Source organism: Trichomycterus rosablanca, chromosome 11 (genome assembly GCF_030014385.1).
Source record: "Trichomycterus rosablanca isolate fTriRos1 chromosome 11, fTriRos1.hap1, whole genome shotgun sequence".
NCBI classification, from domain to species: domain Eukaryota; kingdom Metazoa; phylum Chordata; class Actinopteri; order Siluriformes; family Trichomycteridae; genus Trichomycterus; species Trichomycterus rosablanca.
This window is the reverse complement of record NC_085998.1, coordinates 34,777,644-34,796,231: the sequence shown is the minus strand read 5'-3', so window position 1 is coordinate 34,796,231 and position 18,588 is coordinate 34,777,644. Positions and strand designations below refer to the sequence as shown.

General features: G+C 36.5%; 1 protein-coding gene across 2 annotated transcripts in view; it reads right to left on the bottom strand.

The window, feature by feature from the left end:
* Positions 1–18,588, bottom strand: part of fgd4a (FYVE, RhoGEF and PH domain containing 4a) — a 55,102-nt gene that overhangs the window by 24,570 nt on the left and 11,944 nt on the right. For both annotated transcript variants that reach the window (XM_063004257.1, XM_063004256.1), the window contains exons 2-3: positions 12,352–12,438; positions 1,407–1,544 (exon numbers count right to left, since the gene is read on the bottom strand). Coding sequence is in view for 1 of the 2 variants with exons in the window: in XM_063004256.1 (XP_062860326.1) it covers positions 1,407–1,544; positions 12,352–12,438 (225 nt within the window). In the remaining variant the exon portion in view is untranslated. The remainder of the gene's footprint in view (positions 1–1,406; positions 1,545–12,351; positions 12,439–18,588) is intronic.

Genomic DNA, 18,588 nt, shown 5'->3' with positions numbered 1-18,588 from the left:
AGAGGTCATTATTGCATCAGTAATAGATATAAAAATAGATATAAAATAACTTTATAAATGTAGCTTTTTTAAACTTTATAACATGGATTTACATACAAGCTTCTCTCATCTATCTCTTTTTGCAGCCAGTACAAATGCACAGGTGTTGTAGTAAAGATGATACACACTGCTGACCAGAAGGCAGCGATTAATTATCATAAATGTTGTTTCACAAATAATAACAGATTATAATAATAATAATCTACTACTATTTCTTCTTGAAGTAATTTCACCCTCCAGTCAATTAACTGGTTATCATGTTATTAAGACTTTAACAAGCTTTATTATTATTATGGGAACTAAACCTGATAATCCAGTCCTCAGGCAGTGCATTTAAAACAGTGTGTTAGTAACTGAACCTGTAGGGAAGTCTCAATGCTATAAAAGAAGTTGATTGTTTTCTATCTTATCTCTCCATAATGATTAATCAAGTTCAAACTGAAAATTAAACACAAACACAGCAGACCTTCATGGAAACCATCTCGCTCTGGCTGCTATAAATTTCAGCATTCTCCAGCTGTCAAGTGACCACCACAAATCCCTAACTACTGACTGGATTAAAGGTCAAGTAACAAAACTCAATAATTAAGAAAGCAATAATTTTACTCCCACTTCATTTCACTTCTACAAATAAGAGTATGCAGGAACTATTAGCACCTATTCTGCATAGTAAAAACTACACAACATTGCCAAAAGTATTTAAACACCCCTAGAGCAACCATACCCACTGTTAAAATGTGCAAACATTAAGAAAAAAAGCCATGCAAACATCTTAAACATCCCAACAGTCACTACCATCATCGTTCCTACTCCACATGCTAAACCTTCTCACTAAAATAGAAGTACAGTGATGCAGTTCCATGATTTGAATACAGACATTTAAGCAAATCAAACAATGATGAAATAAAATTAATAAAGAAAACTTTCTTGTTTTCGGTTCATAATGTTTGCATATACTTCCTCATGGACTCCATGCCTACAGTGAGGTATGAAGGTGGAACCATTAAGATGTTGGGCTGCTCCTAAGGGGTACTACACATCACAGAAGGAAACATGAACAGATATATGAACATACTGTGCACAGGGGTACAGTAATGCTGGAACAGGAAAGAGCCTTCCCTGAACTGTTGCCTCAAAGTTGTAAGCATGTAATTTCTTTTAAATATTTGATCTATTGCACCTGTTAGCAACTGTTATGGCAGACACACATGAATTCAATCATTGGAAGGTGCGTCCCAATACTTCTCCATATAGCATAGTTCCCACAGTTTTAGTCTGACCCGTCAGTGTTGTAGTTTTAAGGTGTTAAGTGCAGCATGTGATTTGTATTAAAAATGTAATAATGTGGACATGTGTGTTGTTTTTACCTTTTGGTTTGGAATGCTGAGGGAGCCGACGGCCTGAATTTCTGCCATTTATACCAGTAGATCTCTGGCTACTGGTTCTGCATCCCTGATGCCGCTTTTCTCTCTGAGACGCTTGATTGGTAGACCCACTGACAGGCTCTGATCGAAAGAGACACAGAAGTGGATAAGATTAATCACTGGAATTAAAAGTAGAGTTGTAGAGTAGGTGAACGAATGAGTATATGCATTCTACTTTATGTATTTGCCAGTGGTAGAATGATCCAAGTCCCAACATACAGAAGTTAAAGAACCTGCTAGTAATGTAATTGTAACAAGAGTGTTGTTCTCCTGTGCTTACATCTTACGATCTAATAACAGAATTCTCTCAGAGTTGTGACAACACAGGTTCTACCACATTCTTCATTCATAAAGTAAGCATTCTTTTCCCAATGCTACAATGTGTACATGTTTTGTGTGTTCACAATCAAAACAAGAGCTTTAGGGTATGTTAAACTTCTTACATCCTTCGTGACAATTTAAAAAAAGACCTTGAAACTGGTACAGTCAAACCAATATGATGTTAGGTTTCAAGTTCCTCTGTCTGTTCAGACAATAAAGTCTCCTACAGTCTTTAAAAGGACAGAGGTAGATTAGTGGATAAGGTACTGGACTGAGGTACTGATTAGAAGGTCTACGGTTTAAATTTTGACCACTGCCATGTTTACACTGTTGGGCCCCTGAGCAAGGCCCATAATCTTTAATTGCTGGAACTGTATTCTGTCACAACTGTAAGTCACTATGGATAAGAACATCTACTAAATGCAATGCTGAAAATGTAAATGCGAAGAAGATTAAAACCAATTTTTCATTAAATTAAACTTACCAATGGCTCTTAACAAAACTCCTGTTATTCTGTCCATATTTTCTATATTTTCTAACAGAGCTTTAGCAGACTTGCATACTTTGACTGCTGCCTATTTGTACTGGAGTAAGAAAATCAGAAAAACAAAGGACTTTATGTTGCTCTGGATAAGAGCACCTGCTAAATGTAGATGTTCCACAGTACAACAGCAATATGCTTTACACCACTTCAGCAGACGCTTGGTACAGTGCTTTGTAAGTTTAAGCTAAACATAAGATTTAGGCCTATTAGCAGCACTTACAAGGTGGAAATTCTAATTTCTTTATGCAATTTGAAAACAGATATTAAGTACAACAGAGCAGTTTGCACATGTTTACAATGAATGTGAATTGAAAACCAAACCACACTTGTTATAATACACACTTATCATTTTTATATCAGTTTTGATGACTTGTTATTCAATAAGGATTACCTCTGTGTCTAAGGGAGAAATTCCTTCCACTTAAAAACATTTCGGAATAAGTGCTGCAACTCCTTGATTGAATAACTGTGATGTGCTCACAACAACGGAACATTAAATACCATAAATAAAAGGAAAACCATTCTTGTTGAAATGGAGCAAGAATGTTTAAAGCTGGACAAGAGTAAATATATGGACAGTCATTGGCTGAAAGGACAGGGTTGAGAAATCAAGACTAAAGGAATGTAAATAGCTTGTATCTTTCTAATCTGAGAACAGTTAATGGAAAATAGTAAATGGCCGACGGTTATTAATAGTGCCAAGTTTTAACCAGGGAAAACCACGGCTCTCACAAAAAAGCACAGATCGCTCCCACGGTTCTGAGCTAAAACAGGCTGGCCCTCTTACCAAACAGCCAGTTCGTTTTATTAGCAAATATGTGATTATATTAACAAGTGAATAATGCCTGGGTGACTTGACTCTCAGGTTCAATTTCACCACAGAGAACTAACATTCCTGCTCAAAATGTCTTGTTCTTTCTGTGAGTGCCAGTCACATGGTTAAGACTGCCAGTTCCTGCAGCAGTAACAATATATTGTTTATTTATATAGCACTTTTTACTTAGCCAAAATCTCAAAGTGGTTCACATATACAGATTTAAAATGATAATAAGGAGTACATATGGTAAAACATGAACTGCATCAGCTTAACAAAATCATGGGCTACATAGCTTTTGGAGATCAGGCCATTTAGGCCATATTGGAGGTCATATGTGGGACTTAGAATAGCCAATGTAAACTAAATAAGCAGTACCTGATATGAGACTTTTTCTAATTATTGTTATTATTATAATAGAAGAAGAATTTTACTCCATCAGTAAAAATCTAAACCTGGATGACAACACAAAGCCAACCACTGGTTTCCAAAAAGATGATGAAGGTGCTTGCATTGCAATGAAAGATGATTTTAACCCTTTAATGGTCTCACCAAGAATATATATATTTTTGCAGTTCTTAGTTCTTGGGACTAAACCAACAACAAACAATCAATATTTTTTTTAGCAGTGCACACAGTATTTTTAATAAGCCTGAGAGACAGTTGAGATGATCACAAAAATGATACAACTTTTATGGATGATTTTTCAGCTGCTAGACTGAAGTTGACATAAGGGTTAGAAAGGCTGTAATCTACCAAATCATCTACCAATATTTTCGAGTTTAACATGTGTCAACCAAGGAGTAGATACGGCCCAAAAAAGATTATTTAAATACAGCTTATTTTTACCCAAATATTTAGACTAAAAATAAGCTCAACCAAGTGGTTAAACAGACCATTAAAGGGGTTAGAGGAGAATTTTGACAGTCATATAAAAACCTAGTACGTTGTTAAAGCAAATTGTGTGCTTAGCCAGCCCAAAAATGTAGTTCTCCAGAATTCCTGATCTCTCTCTTTACTGCACATCCTTCTATCAGTAAACCATACTTCATGTCTGATCATACAGTACTGAGTTTAGGGAACTTAGCAAGCGGTGGGAGGTGAATGTCAGTGTCTAACAGAATTACTTCTTTTAACCTGTGGTTGGAGTTGATACATGAATGTGATGAAGTGTGAAGTTCAGTGTAGATGAGAGTAATGTGACTATAAACATGGCTGCACAAAACAAGGCTGTTCATTCTTTAGCTGGTATTGTGTAACCCCATTATACAGCATTACTTTCCCAGACAGTTTTACAAATCATTTGCATTTGATTTAATACCTCATACTCACATGACTTCTACAGCTACACTTACTGTCAGTAAGTACGTGACCTGCACCGAAGATTAAATCAAATCAAATTTACACCGCAAAAGCTTTAGGATTAATACTTCCTCAAACAGAACTTCCTCATGAATCCATCTTACCGTAACGTCAGGTGTAAACGGAATGCCGGCTTTCTGAGCATAGTGCATGTGTAAGGGTAAATTCAGGGCATGGTCTGCTTCTAATCAGGTTACCATAGCAACTATGTCCTGCCTCTTATGGTTCAGTCCAAGAAAGTCGAAATAAAACTGAGAAGCGATGCGGAACAAGGAAAAGGAACAAAGATGTAGTGAGTTTCATTCTGACTGTACTATGGCTCTATTTCCCATCACTTAACTGTCTTCCTGTAATGCTCTTCTCTACTTTAACATCACCTGATTGGCTGTAGTGACGTAAAGCTGTTGACTTTGCATGGGTGGCCTATGGTCCAATACATCAATACGCACATGTATATGCACACTATACGCTGTTCATTTTCAACACTGTTATTTATTCAAGTGTTGGCTCGGTGGGTAGCGCTGTCACCTCACAGCAAAAAGGTTCCTGATTTGATTCCGAGGTGGAGCGGTCCGGGTTCTTTCAGTGTGGAGTTTGCATGTTCTCCCAGTGTCTGCGTGGGTTTCCTCCGGGAGCTCTGGTTTCCTATCACAGTCCAAAGACGTGCAAGTGAGGTGAGTTAGAGATACAAAATTGTCCATGATTGTGTTCGACATTAAAACTTGAACTGATGAATCTTGTGTATCCACTAACTACCCGTCCTGTCATGAATGTAACCAAAGTGGTTACGGTACTGGACTAGTAATCAGAAGGTTGCCAAAAGTTTAAAGACCCAGCATAATGGGTTCATATCTTCTCACATCTCCAAATGACAACCATTGTAGAGCTTCCTTATTTTACACTAAAATGCATTTTTATTTTTTGGAAATCTGTGATGTGAATACACTGTGAGTAACGTCAGTCAATCCTGTGTACTGTTTTTAAAGCTTGGTGCTCAGTGGCGCAGCCAGCTAAACGTGGTTTTGCTGTATATCATGTGAAAGGCTAAACATCGCGGTAAGCAGCAGCATGCGCCCGGCCTCAACAAGAACGTAGCGCAATCCACCAGTCAAAGCTTTCATCATACCTACAACACTACTGTATACCAAACAAGCACCTCACTAATGTTATTTTGACATGACATTTAGTGCATATCATTCTTACACCTTGTTCATCCTGGATCTGGTTTTTGAAGCTGTATCACAGATTTTTATTTTATAAAATAACCAGCAATTATTGAGCATCTGTTTAGAAGCACAAATGAGGACACACTAGAATTAATCAGATGGGACGCAGTGTTCTGTGTCCTAATCAGACTGTTTTCTGGAACAGAGTGGTCTGGTGCAAGAAAGGTGAGGCTTATTATAGTGATGATGAGGGGACATTTTTCTGCTTGATTGTTTGTCTGGCATCACAGATTTACATAAATACGAACACATTTCTTGTGCTTTTAAAATGTTATGCTTTTGGTGGTAAAATTGAACTTTAAGACAGATCCCACAGACAATCTCTGGTGGGATTTAAAGAAAGCAATTGTAGAGGCCCTACAGTCATTAGATGCACTTGTCAGTGCCGGTCCCTAGTTTAGATAAAGAAAGGAGAGTTGAATCACGAAGGTCATCTGAGGTAAAAACTGTGCCCGAACGATCTGCTGTAGTGATCCATAAATATGGGAGCATTTTTAATTTTGTTTAACAGTTTTTCTACATGTTTCAGATTTCAGTATTTCTCAGAACATTTAGTACAGGATTTTTCAAACCCTGGGTCGCCCATGTAAAAAAAAAAGTCACAGAGGAAAATAATAATAAATGAAAAAAAAAAAAAAAAAAAAAATTTTAACAGTCACATTAACACGAAAAGTTGTCCATGAACACCCCCATGTGGAGGCTTTACGTTACATCTTGTAAACCACAGTGGGACCAGACTGCCACCATGTTCATTAATTTAGTACATTTTGTTTTGTGTTTTGTTTTGATGCATTGTTTGTGTTGCCTGGGTCGCATTAAAAATCATGGACATAATGTGAAAAACCCTGATTTAGTACACACAAACTTATTGGCTACAAAACATTGTCTGATTTTCTAAAACACAAAAATTTATGATTTACAGAAAAACTTAGAAGGAATGTCAATTTTTACTAGTAAAGCTTAATTTTACTGCATTAAATTTAATCAGAAACTAAAAACTACTACCATCACCAATCTACCAATTAATTCTAAAGCAGAACACCACCGATACACTGTAGAAGTGTGAGTTGGTATTTCGCAAGACCGCCTTTAGTCTTGGAATGAGGTTTAACTAAAGCAGCTGGAGCATAAGTTCTAAACTCAAAGCGTGGGACCCCTGACAACACCTACCTTATCTCTGTAAAGAAGGAAATGACCTCACTGCTGAACAAATAGCAAAGTTGGCAAATGAAGTAAATAAATCTTGTGTGTAAGAAAAGATGACTTTAAAAAAAGCAGCAGCAATGATATAACCTGATCAAATTAAGAATTTTTAGTTGTAGAGATGTTCTCAAGAGTTTTAGCTAGACTTCAAAAGTTTATATTCTGCTACATTGGAAAGACATGAGAACAGGTTTGGCTGCTTTTTAGTTAAAGCAAAAATAGAGACTCTGTCCTCTTCTGTCCTGATATTTAGTGATTGTGTATTTATCCATTTTCGTTCTTTATAAATCCTATAGGATAGCATATGGATAGCCAATATGAAATGACCAGATTTTAGATATATAGAAATACCTACTATGGTGTACTGATCAGCTTTAAAAGATGTATTGATTCGCTTATAGAAATATCTATAAAGATGTACTGAGCAGCTTTCAGAAATACACACAAAACAATAGAATAAACATTTCCATACTACAAAAATCTATATTATAACCTGACTGAAAAAGGGACCTTCTCATGTGTAAGAAACGGTACACCAACTGTAAAACTTCAGGGTAAACACAGAAGCAAATGGTTAGCAAAAGAATTTCAGCAGCAGCAGACTGAAGAAGTCATTCGGATTGAGTGAAGAAACGTATCTCTACAACAAACTTGTGTCCAGATGAACTGATTGAACTTTGTGGATTTGTGTACCTGGATTATTGAGCATGCATCAACAGACAATTTCAGCAGCAGTTGCTCTATTCAACGGCTCTGCGATATAAAATAAAAAGGACTGGAACAACAAAGGTCAGATTAAACTCACCCTTAGGTCTTTATACAATACAATCCAAGAAATGAAAGAAATCCTGATGAGCACTATCAACAACCCTTCTGCACTTCAACACAACTGAGTCTGACTGTAAGAGAACAGCAGTCAGTCACCGGGTGAACAGCTCCTCCTTCTGTGAAGCTTCACACACTGAAGTATTGAGCATTCATATCTGTTCTGCATGTTCTGTGTCCACTGCCAATGGCTCAGTTGAACTTATTATGATTATTAGAATCAGAAAATAATGATTCACACAGGAGTTAACAACTGCTCTCGCATTACATACATGCACAGCAGATGACGACATCTTTCAGTCACGTAATAAACACATCGCTCTAAATCACTGTGACTCAAGAGCCAGTTATTCATGCAATTAGGGCTGATGTTACAAAGCACATTCCATTTTGAATAAAGAATAAAAAGATAAGAAGATTGACTGTCAACAGAAAAATGCTACAATTGTATTCTCTGACTCTGCTATCACATGAAGATGGTGAAAACTAATTGCGTCATAAACATTGCAAAACCTTGGATAACACAGTGGGACAAAAATGACCAGTGTTACTCACTGAAAGCATAGAAAAGAAACAAAGGCTCAGGAGTGACCTGCAGAACGATAAAAAAGCTTAAAAGTCAAAAAAGTTACACTAATCTAAGTGATGATCCTGCAAACACAGATAAACACAAAATTAGCCAAGAATGGCTTTTATTTACAGACCAGCTAAGGGCTTAGCACATTCTTTATGCTGTTAATTTGACAATATCTAATTTAACACAGAAAAAAATGGTTTTGCGTTTGTCTTTCCTTTTATTCTTACTGTTTGTTCAGACAATAATACACCAATGTGACTCATGTCAACAAAGCAACTTCCTCTTTTGCTACTTATTACCAAATTGTCTCACTGTATTATTAAACTATTATCTAGTACATTTACATTTTCTGCATTTAGCAGACGCTCTTATCCAGAGCGACTTACAGAAGTGCTTCCATAGTAAACATTTCATTTCTCAAGTTTAAGTAAACAACAGTCGAAGAACACAAATCTGCTGAAACCTGTTAGAACCAAAGTGGTTGTTTTTTTTCTGGAAATGGAAAAATGTTAGTAAATAAGTACAAGTCAGTTCAAATAAGTTTTACTAAGTGCTTAGTAAAAAGGTGGGTTTTTAATCGTTTTTTAAAGACAGCAAGAGACTCAGATGTTCGGACAGAGGAAGTTCATTCCACCACTTGGGTGCTAGAACAGAGAAGAGCCTTGATGCTTGTCTTCCTTTAGTCCTGGGTGGAGGATCAAGTCGAGCGAGGCAAGTCGAGCAAGCCTATCTAGTAAACCTGCTGTGGTCATTATCTTCCTCCATAAGATTTTGAACTTTTCTGATGCACTTCTAATGCATGATGCAGGTTCTAAAAAGCCTGGATACGTCTCTCCTTCTCTGTCTTCAGTGTCCAGGCTTCACACCCATATGTGGCTACTGGCTAGACCGAGGCTTTCAAATATTTCAGTGGTTCATACCTGCATATTTCAATATGTAACTGATATGCGACATAAACATTCCTAAATATTATGGTGGTGTAATGATATATCACACAAACCTCAAAAGAATGCATGTCTAATTCATGATGTTTTATGTAAAGTGTATTATATGATGCATCATTAAAATCTGTCAAAACACCATAACGTTCATTTGCTGCTAGGAGCATTAATGTTCAGTAACTCTCTGTACAGGACAGTATTCAGTTTATTGTTTCAGTTCCTTTATGCTGATCTATTTTTAATATTTCCTGTGAGAATTACTGGGCCTTCTCCATCGAGTTAAATTTTACAACCACAGTGATTATACACAAAGCAAAAACAACAGATCACATAAAGTGTCGCACATCATCATTAAATTCCTGTAATGTATGCTTACTTATGACTACAATAATTAAACAAAAACACAGTAATTTGTTGGTTGATGAAGTATTCAGCCTTTTAGGTCAATACCTGGTTAAACCATCAGTGGCTACAATTACAGTGGGATTTGTCTCTAGGTAACAGTTGTGCACATCTGCATCAGAAAACTTTGCATAATAGAACTGCTCTGAATAGCAATAGCAACATAATCAATCTGACTGAGGTCTGGGCCTTGACCCCTCACACATTAAGGTTACTGGTATACCCGTATAATATCTTAATGTGCACAATAACTGCACAAAGAGACCAGATCCACATCTAAAAGATCATTAAAAGGTGATCCTTACTTTTAATTTTATTACTATGGTCAACATCAACTTCTAAAGTATGCAAAACCACATCTAAATAAATCTGTGGTATTTTAAGTATGTTGTGACACAACAGTCAAACTCACTGACTGCTTTCACCAAAAGTGCATCTAAATAACAAGGATCTATTGTAGATCTATTATACACTGGGATTGTGTGGTAGTGTAGGTCTTGTGTTAATAGAGGGAGGAATGGAGTACTAAACAGTGCTCAAAGTACACCTCAAAATCACTACAAATACTTCTAAATAACCAAAGGAACTATTTAAAGCATGCAGTGTATGCAAAATAAAATGACTCGAAACATCTGCAGAGAAGAGTTAAAAAAATCCTAAATAACGAATACATGAACTGTTCGCAGGTTACTAGAAGCCGCAAAAAGAAACTACGACCAACTAGTGACTATCACAGTGCCAAGACTTTCATGCATGAAACATTAACTGTTTCATTTTTATATTTAGTTTGCATAACTGTTGAACTCTTTAATCTCTTGCTTTAATCTCTTCCATGAGCTTCTTATAAACTAGGAAATTAATAAAGCATGTGTTTAGACCGAGGGGAAACCAGACTTTTGCAAACTAAAAATAATTGAAAACCACAAGGGTACGCATGACCACACCTTGTTAAAACAGTTTTCAAATAACACAAGGCTGTAACACAGGGCTGCACAATATGCTATTTTTTACCTTATTGTAATACTGGCCTTTGCAGTATGAAGGCTCAGGAGTGTGTAGTCTGGGTGTTGAGATGAATCACAACTACAAATGACCTTATGCAATGGTAACTTAAGGCTTTAATGCTACAAAATTCCTAAGGCCATATATTTAGAAAAACGTGTGTAAAATGTGCAAGCCGATGTGCCTATAGCATCTGCAGAGGACTGCATTTTTCCAATAAGCAAAACAATGTGTCTTTTTATTTTGTTGTTATAGTATGTGATACTAAGAGTGGCTCTGTTATAACATTCAGCACTATATGTTGCTGGATGCTGGGGATGTAATAATGCACCACAAGAAATTGATTCACATGTGTAACGATTCAAATCAGTTTACATGTATAATGAATCGATATTCACTTTAAACAGCAGAGGGCACTGGCGCTATTCTCCTCACCTGGTTTACGTCACCACAGGGTTGCCAGGTCCGGAATTTTCCAGCCCTATTTATTTATGTGAGGATACTTTCTTTATTTGTATTATTCATTTATTTATTTAATGTGGGATTTATTTCATTTCAGTTTTTTTTTTACACTAAAAAGAAAATGTGCAGCATTGTTTTGCATAGTTTGTACCTGTCTCAGAAATAAAAGGGCATTTATTATTTAGATACATAAAAGATAAGCACAAATAAATTATTTTATTATATTTAAAGAGAAATAATAAAAGGAAACTTTGTGATAATTTGTCTTCAATTTAATTTTGTTTAAAAAATTTGGAAAAAATTGTATCATGAACCCAGTAACGTAAATCGCATCGTGGGTAGAGTGTATCGTTACATCCCTACTGGATACATTATTACCTCATTTAGATAATTTAACAAACATAAATCAAACAAACAATAATAATACAGGTCAGTATTTAATCATATTAAATTAAGTGTCCAATAAAAAGATAATGTGCATGAAGAAATTACATTACATAAATGTATTTTATTCAAATCTTCTAGCTATTTTACAAAAAAATCTGATTTTATCCACATTTTAAATGATCTAAAGAGAATGTCAAGACTGCAATCTGTAATGACTGCTATAAAATGCATATTTAATTGTATTTACATGGCTAGTAACGTTGCAGAAATAATCAGCCCACAAAATCTTGCATTTAAATAAGCCACTAAAATTAGAATCAGCTCTACAGCATGTTAATGAGTTAGTGTATAATGATTCCATGCCAGCCTTTGCATGCCATAACAACTGAGCAATTCACTTTGGCTTCTATAGTGGTATGGCACAGAGGAAATTCCCACGGACTGAAGGACTGTAAAGCCTTTGTACCCATCGTTCTTTTCTGTGCATGTAGGGGCAGTAATGTACAGCATCATACTTATCTCTTAGGGAGATTTGTGACTGCTTTCAGAAAGAAGTAGACCAGAATAATTAAAGAAGAAATATACCAGAGCGCTGTCTATCACAAGAGTAAATTAAAGTCAATATTACATATTTAACAGCCTCTATAAATGTCTTGCACTAGAATCACCTGTGCAATAGGAATAAAAAAGATGTAGGTGTTCACAGTCAGGATGCTTTTAATATTTAAAAATAATACAGACTTTATTAACAGGTAAATAAAGTCAGGGACAGGAACAGGAAAAGTAGGTAGAGAGATAATGAGATAAAATGTTTATTTTTACCTTTTGTCTCAGCGATCTTCACCCCTACACAAGCCTCTTCTTCATCAAGGTTTTTGGTGGGAAAGCAGCTGTCTTTGCTTGCTTTTTCTGTAACAGACAAACATTTCATTATTGCTTATTTTGGGTCAAAATGTTACAACTACAGAACCTAAAAGAAATGAGGATCATTTATGCATCAGTGTTTTATGGTTAGTCTGTAATGCAAACTGTTCAAACCTAAACATTTGAGGAGAACACACAATATGGCAAAAAGCAATAGGATGAGTGTCCACATGATTTGGACATATCAGGTTATATATATCGGGGTATTTCCACAACACTGGTGTGACATCAAATATGTAAATCGTTATTTCTGTACATGTCTGCCTACACAGAGATGATTGGCTGTGTCTGAGAGAGGACGGGCAAAGGGATTCTATTTATTTATTAGGATTTTAACATCATGTATTACACACTTTGGTTACATTCATGACAGAAACGATCGTTACTCATTACACAAGATTCATCAGTTCACAAGGTTAATGTCAAAAACAATCATGGACAATTTTGTATCTCCAATTAACCTCAATGCATGTCTTTGGGAGGAAACCGGAGCTTCCAGAGGAAACCCACGCAGACACGGGGAGAACATGCAAACTCCACACAGAAAGGACCCGGACCGCCCCACCTAGGGATCAAACCCAGGACCTTCTTGCTGTGAGGCGACAGTGCTACCCACCGAGCCCCAATGCTGGCCTGCAAAGGGATACTTCATTGCTGCTGCAACTGTAGCCTCTGCTGGCTGGTCAACGCCGCCTGTGCAGAGATGCTGACGAATGGAGAGAAGTGCTTGGCTCTGTACGCTATATTGATCCCTGTGTAGACCAGAGGCATGCAGGTGAAATGAAGAGGTTGGCTTTGCCCTAATTTCCCAGTTTTCATTTTTAACACAACACCAATGTAAAGGCTCTTAACACTGGACACTGGACTTTCTCATAACAACCTGGCCGTCTCTTGCTTCTGTGGAGTCACGGCACAAAGGAAGTTCCCATGAACTCCAGGATAATAAAGCATTTGTACCTGTCACTCATTACTATGCACATAGGAGCAGTAAAGTACAGCAGCACCAACAGCATCTGTTCATATGTACAGATACGTGACTGCTTAGAAAAAATACACTAGAATTATTTCTATAAACACAAATGTAGTGTCAAATATACCCAAATCTATCAACAATAAGACCAGAATACACATAATTCAAAAACACAAAATTATTTATGTTAATGTATTGATTGCACAAGAATTCCTTGTACATGTTTGCCTAATGATAATAAAACCGATGCAGCTTTTGATATTTACAAAGAATAAAAACTTTATTACCAGGTATTAATAAAAATCAGGGACGGGAACAGGAATAATGTAGAGATAAACAGATATTTAGGAACTCCACACAGAGGCACAATTTAGCAGCAATCAAAGTGGTATAAAATACCACTGAAATAGCCACGTACACAATCCTAATTCCATTGTATTCCAGATTCCACACCACCAATGTATTTATTTATTAGGATTTTAACGTCATGTTTTACACTTTGTTTACATTCATGACAGAAACGGTTATTCGTAACACAAGATTCATCAGTTCACAAGTTTAAGTTCAAACACAGTCATGGACAATTTTGTATCTCCAGTTCGCCTCACTTGCACGTCTTGGACTATGGGAGGAAACCGGAGCTCCAGGAAAAAACCCACACAGACACGGGGAGAACATGCAAACAACACAGAAAGGACCCGGATCCCTCCATCTGGGGATCGAACCTTCTTGCTGTGAGGCGACAGTGCTACCCCACTGAGCCACCGTGCTGCCCACGCAACCAATGTAAAGGCTTTATACATTGGCATGAATTGGCAGTTATGGCATAAACCCAGCAATACATGCATCATACTGACTTGCACTTGTTCCCATAATCCCTTGCAAAATATAAATCAAAGATATAAATAAACATTGTCAAAAAAATACCATATAGTGATATCATTTATTACTATATTATCATAACTTGCTAGTTTACTGTTGGAGACTGAGACTAAAGGTTAAGAATTAAAAAAAGAATGGGGGGGACAGATGAGGTCAAAACCGGTGGGATTGTGGGAGTTAAATCTAATATGTGTAGTAATAAAGACTCCTGCATAAACAAAGCATGTGCAAAGCCCATGAAGCATTTTGTGCAAAATAAGTGATCCATTGAGAAATCCAACCACTAATTAATTCTGCTCTGATATCAGACTCAAGCTGCTCAGAGAGCCATCAAACTCACATATCAATTTATTGTCTGAATTAAAACCTTTATTAGATTAAAAATTACACAGGCACACATAACTCCACATAGACACACACACACACAACTGCACAACAACCACCCACCCACAACTCCACACGTACGCACACAACTGCACAAACAACCACACATACACTTGTAAGAGACATGTATACCAAGGCAGTTTTGGGATTTCAAAGATTAATTTAGGGTTAATATTGAATTGATGATAAGTAATGATCAATCAGGATTAACATGCCTCTTTGATAACGTTAATCCTCAGTTAAATAAAATAAGGTTTTACTAATTGAACAGTAACCCGTGTGTAATGTCGTGTTTTGCATCATTAGGAGGTAATTTGGCAACACTAAATTGCCCCTTGGCGTGTGTAGTACTATGTCAGTTAAAAAAGAACAAAAACTGTTAACAATTTAGGTTTCTACCAACTATCAGGATACCTGGATAAATCTCAGGTCAGTATAGGACAAGGCTGGAAACTACTGCTGTGCATGATGTTTGAGCCTTCAGACCGCAAAGCATAAGAAACAATCATGCTACAGCCATATGGGTTCAAAAGTACTTTGGATATTCGTTGTCACTTAACACAGTACCATTGTCTCTTAACACAGCATATTGAATGAATGGTGTATATTGAGAGACATACTGTATGCCACCATCAACTGCATGTCTTTGGACTGTGGGGGGAAACCCAAGTGGACACAGGAAGAACATGCAAACTCCAAACAGAAAGGACCCGGGTTGCTCCAGGACCTTTTCGCTGGAGGGCAACAGTGCTACCCACCGAGCCACTGTGCCACCCATTGGTTATAAATGACATCCATGATAAATACATGTTAATGAATAAGTAAAATTATTATTACTGGCTGTGCAGTAATGTAAATATGACAGGAGTTGAATAAAACACACATTAGCAAAACAGAAGTACCACAATATGTGTAAAACTAATAATCTGTAAGTAATAACCAAGAAATTTAAAAAGCTTCTTGATACTAAAATAAAACTGTTAGAGTTAAAAAAGTTAAAAAATCCCTGATATCTAGCAAAAAAAATCTCATGCTAACTCTTTATTCTTTACTCGCATTAATAATAATTATTTAATAAATCTTATCAATTAAGTTAAGATAGCACCCACAACAGCTACAATACTTACGGTTCAAATATGCTGGTGTAAGGTACAGACTAATAAACAACTAGTGCAACACGAATGATTCTATAAGTAAACCAACGGCTTCTGTAAAGTATCACATCCTGCATACATCCGATTCAGCTATTAAGTCAACCTAGCACCTACAGCAGTGTCATACACCCAATGCTCTTCCTTCTGCAAACAACTTCTGCTACTAAACTACTAAATAAACTTGAGATTGAAAGGACTGAAGTACCTGCTCTGCTTTGTCTCTGTTTGAGCCTCTGTTTTCCTATCTTGCTCATATCGATGTTTTAGCGTCAGTGAGAACGAGTGACAGGAGGAAAAGTCTACCTTGTGAAATATTACCCTGCATTCAGCTGTACACCACAGTGCAGCAACACTTTAACACTTAGGCTGTGGGTATATAGTTGCTATTATTATGTTTCCTCCTCCTATTGCTAGTGTTAAAGTGTCAGTATTAAAGGAAAGCTATAAATAAAAAGATAGATAAAAGATAGACACACGGATGGATGGATGGATAGATAGATAGATAGATAGATAGATAGATAGATAGATAGATAGATAGATAGATAGATAGATAGATAGATAGATAGATAGATAGATAGATAGATAGATAGACAGATAGACAGATACTTTCTTTATCCCAAGGAAAATTAGTGGCTTCCAGTAGCTGAACAAGAAGAAAATAAGAACAATTATAAATACATATAAGTAAGTAGGTAGGACGTAGCAAATGTACAATCCATCACTTACATCTAGTAAAATACACTTGTATTAATAATAATTAGTTTAGCTATAATTTCTGTTTAAGGTATTGCAAAGACTTATGTAACATTACGTGATTCATTTAATAGCAGCAAACTATTATTAAAGTCATACTGTTGTTATATTGCTAGAACAACAGTGAAGTTCACATAGAGAATTTAGTAGTTGTAATAAAGAAAATCTGACTAATTTGATCATTTTATACTTAATAACTGTAACACATATTGGACATATCAGCTAATATGAAAATATTATTTTAATAATTTAATAAAAGTTTTATATGCTCAACAGAAACCTGCACAGACTAATCATCACGTTACATTGCCTAAGACGTAATGCTGCAATATCCTGTACACTCTTTTTAATGTGAGAACTGCATGATCAGATACCAAGTACTGGAGTTAGGACCGATACCTTTAAAAAACTGCACTGGTATAAGATCAGACCCATTGAAATATTTGTATGTGGGAGCCAGGCTGGTCAGTAGCACAGCTGAGATTCGAAGTGGGATCTCTGTGTAAGGTATAAGATCAGACCCATTGAAATATTTAGACTGTAAATGTAAGATGTTGACTCGTGTAAACCAGATCTTCCACAGAATCACAAAACCCAAACTTTACGTACATAATGTAGTTAAATAATAACTTAAATAACGTAGTTTCATGCTTTTGAGGTTTTGCATAAACTGCAGTGAATGAAATTGGCTAAACTAAAGATGTGAGGTTAAACAAACCTGTTTTATGCAGATGAAGGTTATTAAAGTTTAAGAATCTAATCAGCGATTCCCTTTTTAGGATAATCAACAAACAAAACGTGGCGAGAGTTGAGAGTTGGAGTGTGTGGGTGTAAGAATGTGAAGGGGGACAGGAACAGAAAATAAGCGCTATATTGATTGCCCAATTTCCAGCACAACAGTCTTACTGTTTGCAGTTATATTCGTGTGCATGTTTTTGAGAAAGGCTGAATGTGTGTGTGTAAGCAAGTTTCAAATGTGCATGTGTGAACACCACTGAAATGCATGACGCATAATTAGTTGCATGCTTGAAAGACAGACATACTGTGCAGCCTTTCAGTTTTTAATTTTTAGTCGTATGTTTATACATGACATGGCCATTATTATAAAAAGCATTTTCAAAAAAGTTCAACATTTTGTAAAATGCAATAAACCAAAGTCTGTTTAACAGATGTCAGGACAACAGTATGGCTATGAAGAAATTAAACACATGCTAGGATGACAGTGGCCTCAACGAAGTTGAAATGGAAGAAGATTGGCAGAACCTTAAACTTTCTTGCAATTGACCATCTGGCCAAATTGGGCATCCGGACAAAAAGTGACTTGGTCAGGGATGCAGCTAAACACAAAGTGACTCTATAAAAGCTCTAAAGGTCCTGTGCAGAGATGGAAAGACCTGTTGGAAGGACAACCATCTCTACAGCACTTTATAAATCAGACACTTGACTGAGTGGCTGAGTGACATGACCAAAAGAGTCACTAGTCTGATGAAATGAAAATTGTATTCTTGGGCAGAACAGCTAGCACTACATATAGAACCAAAAACCAAACTAACTAAAACCTGGCTAATAACATCTCTTTAGCAAAACAAGGTGCTGGAAGCATTATGATATAGAGTGCCTCTCAGTGGCGAGGACTCTGAGACCTTTAAGAACTGCCGCCAAATACTGGAATATCCATAGAGAAATCTTTCTCCAGAGAGCATACAAACCACACTGTGGTGGCGGTTCACCTTTCAACACGACAATGACCGAAAATATACAGCCAAAAAAATCCTGGAGCGGTCTTAGAATATCTAAGTATATAGTATAATCAATACATTTTTGGTCTTCTCTACCGTACAGGCACAGCTGATCGTGCTTGTATGTGGGAGCCTGGCTGGTCAGTAGCACAGCTGAGATTTAAAGTAGGATCTTAGTGGTGGTGATACATTAAACATTTAAACATTTCAATCTACACATGGACTCTAAAACACAATTCAAAATAAAAAAATT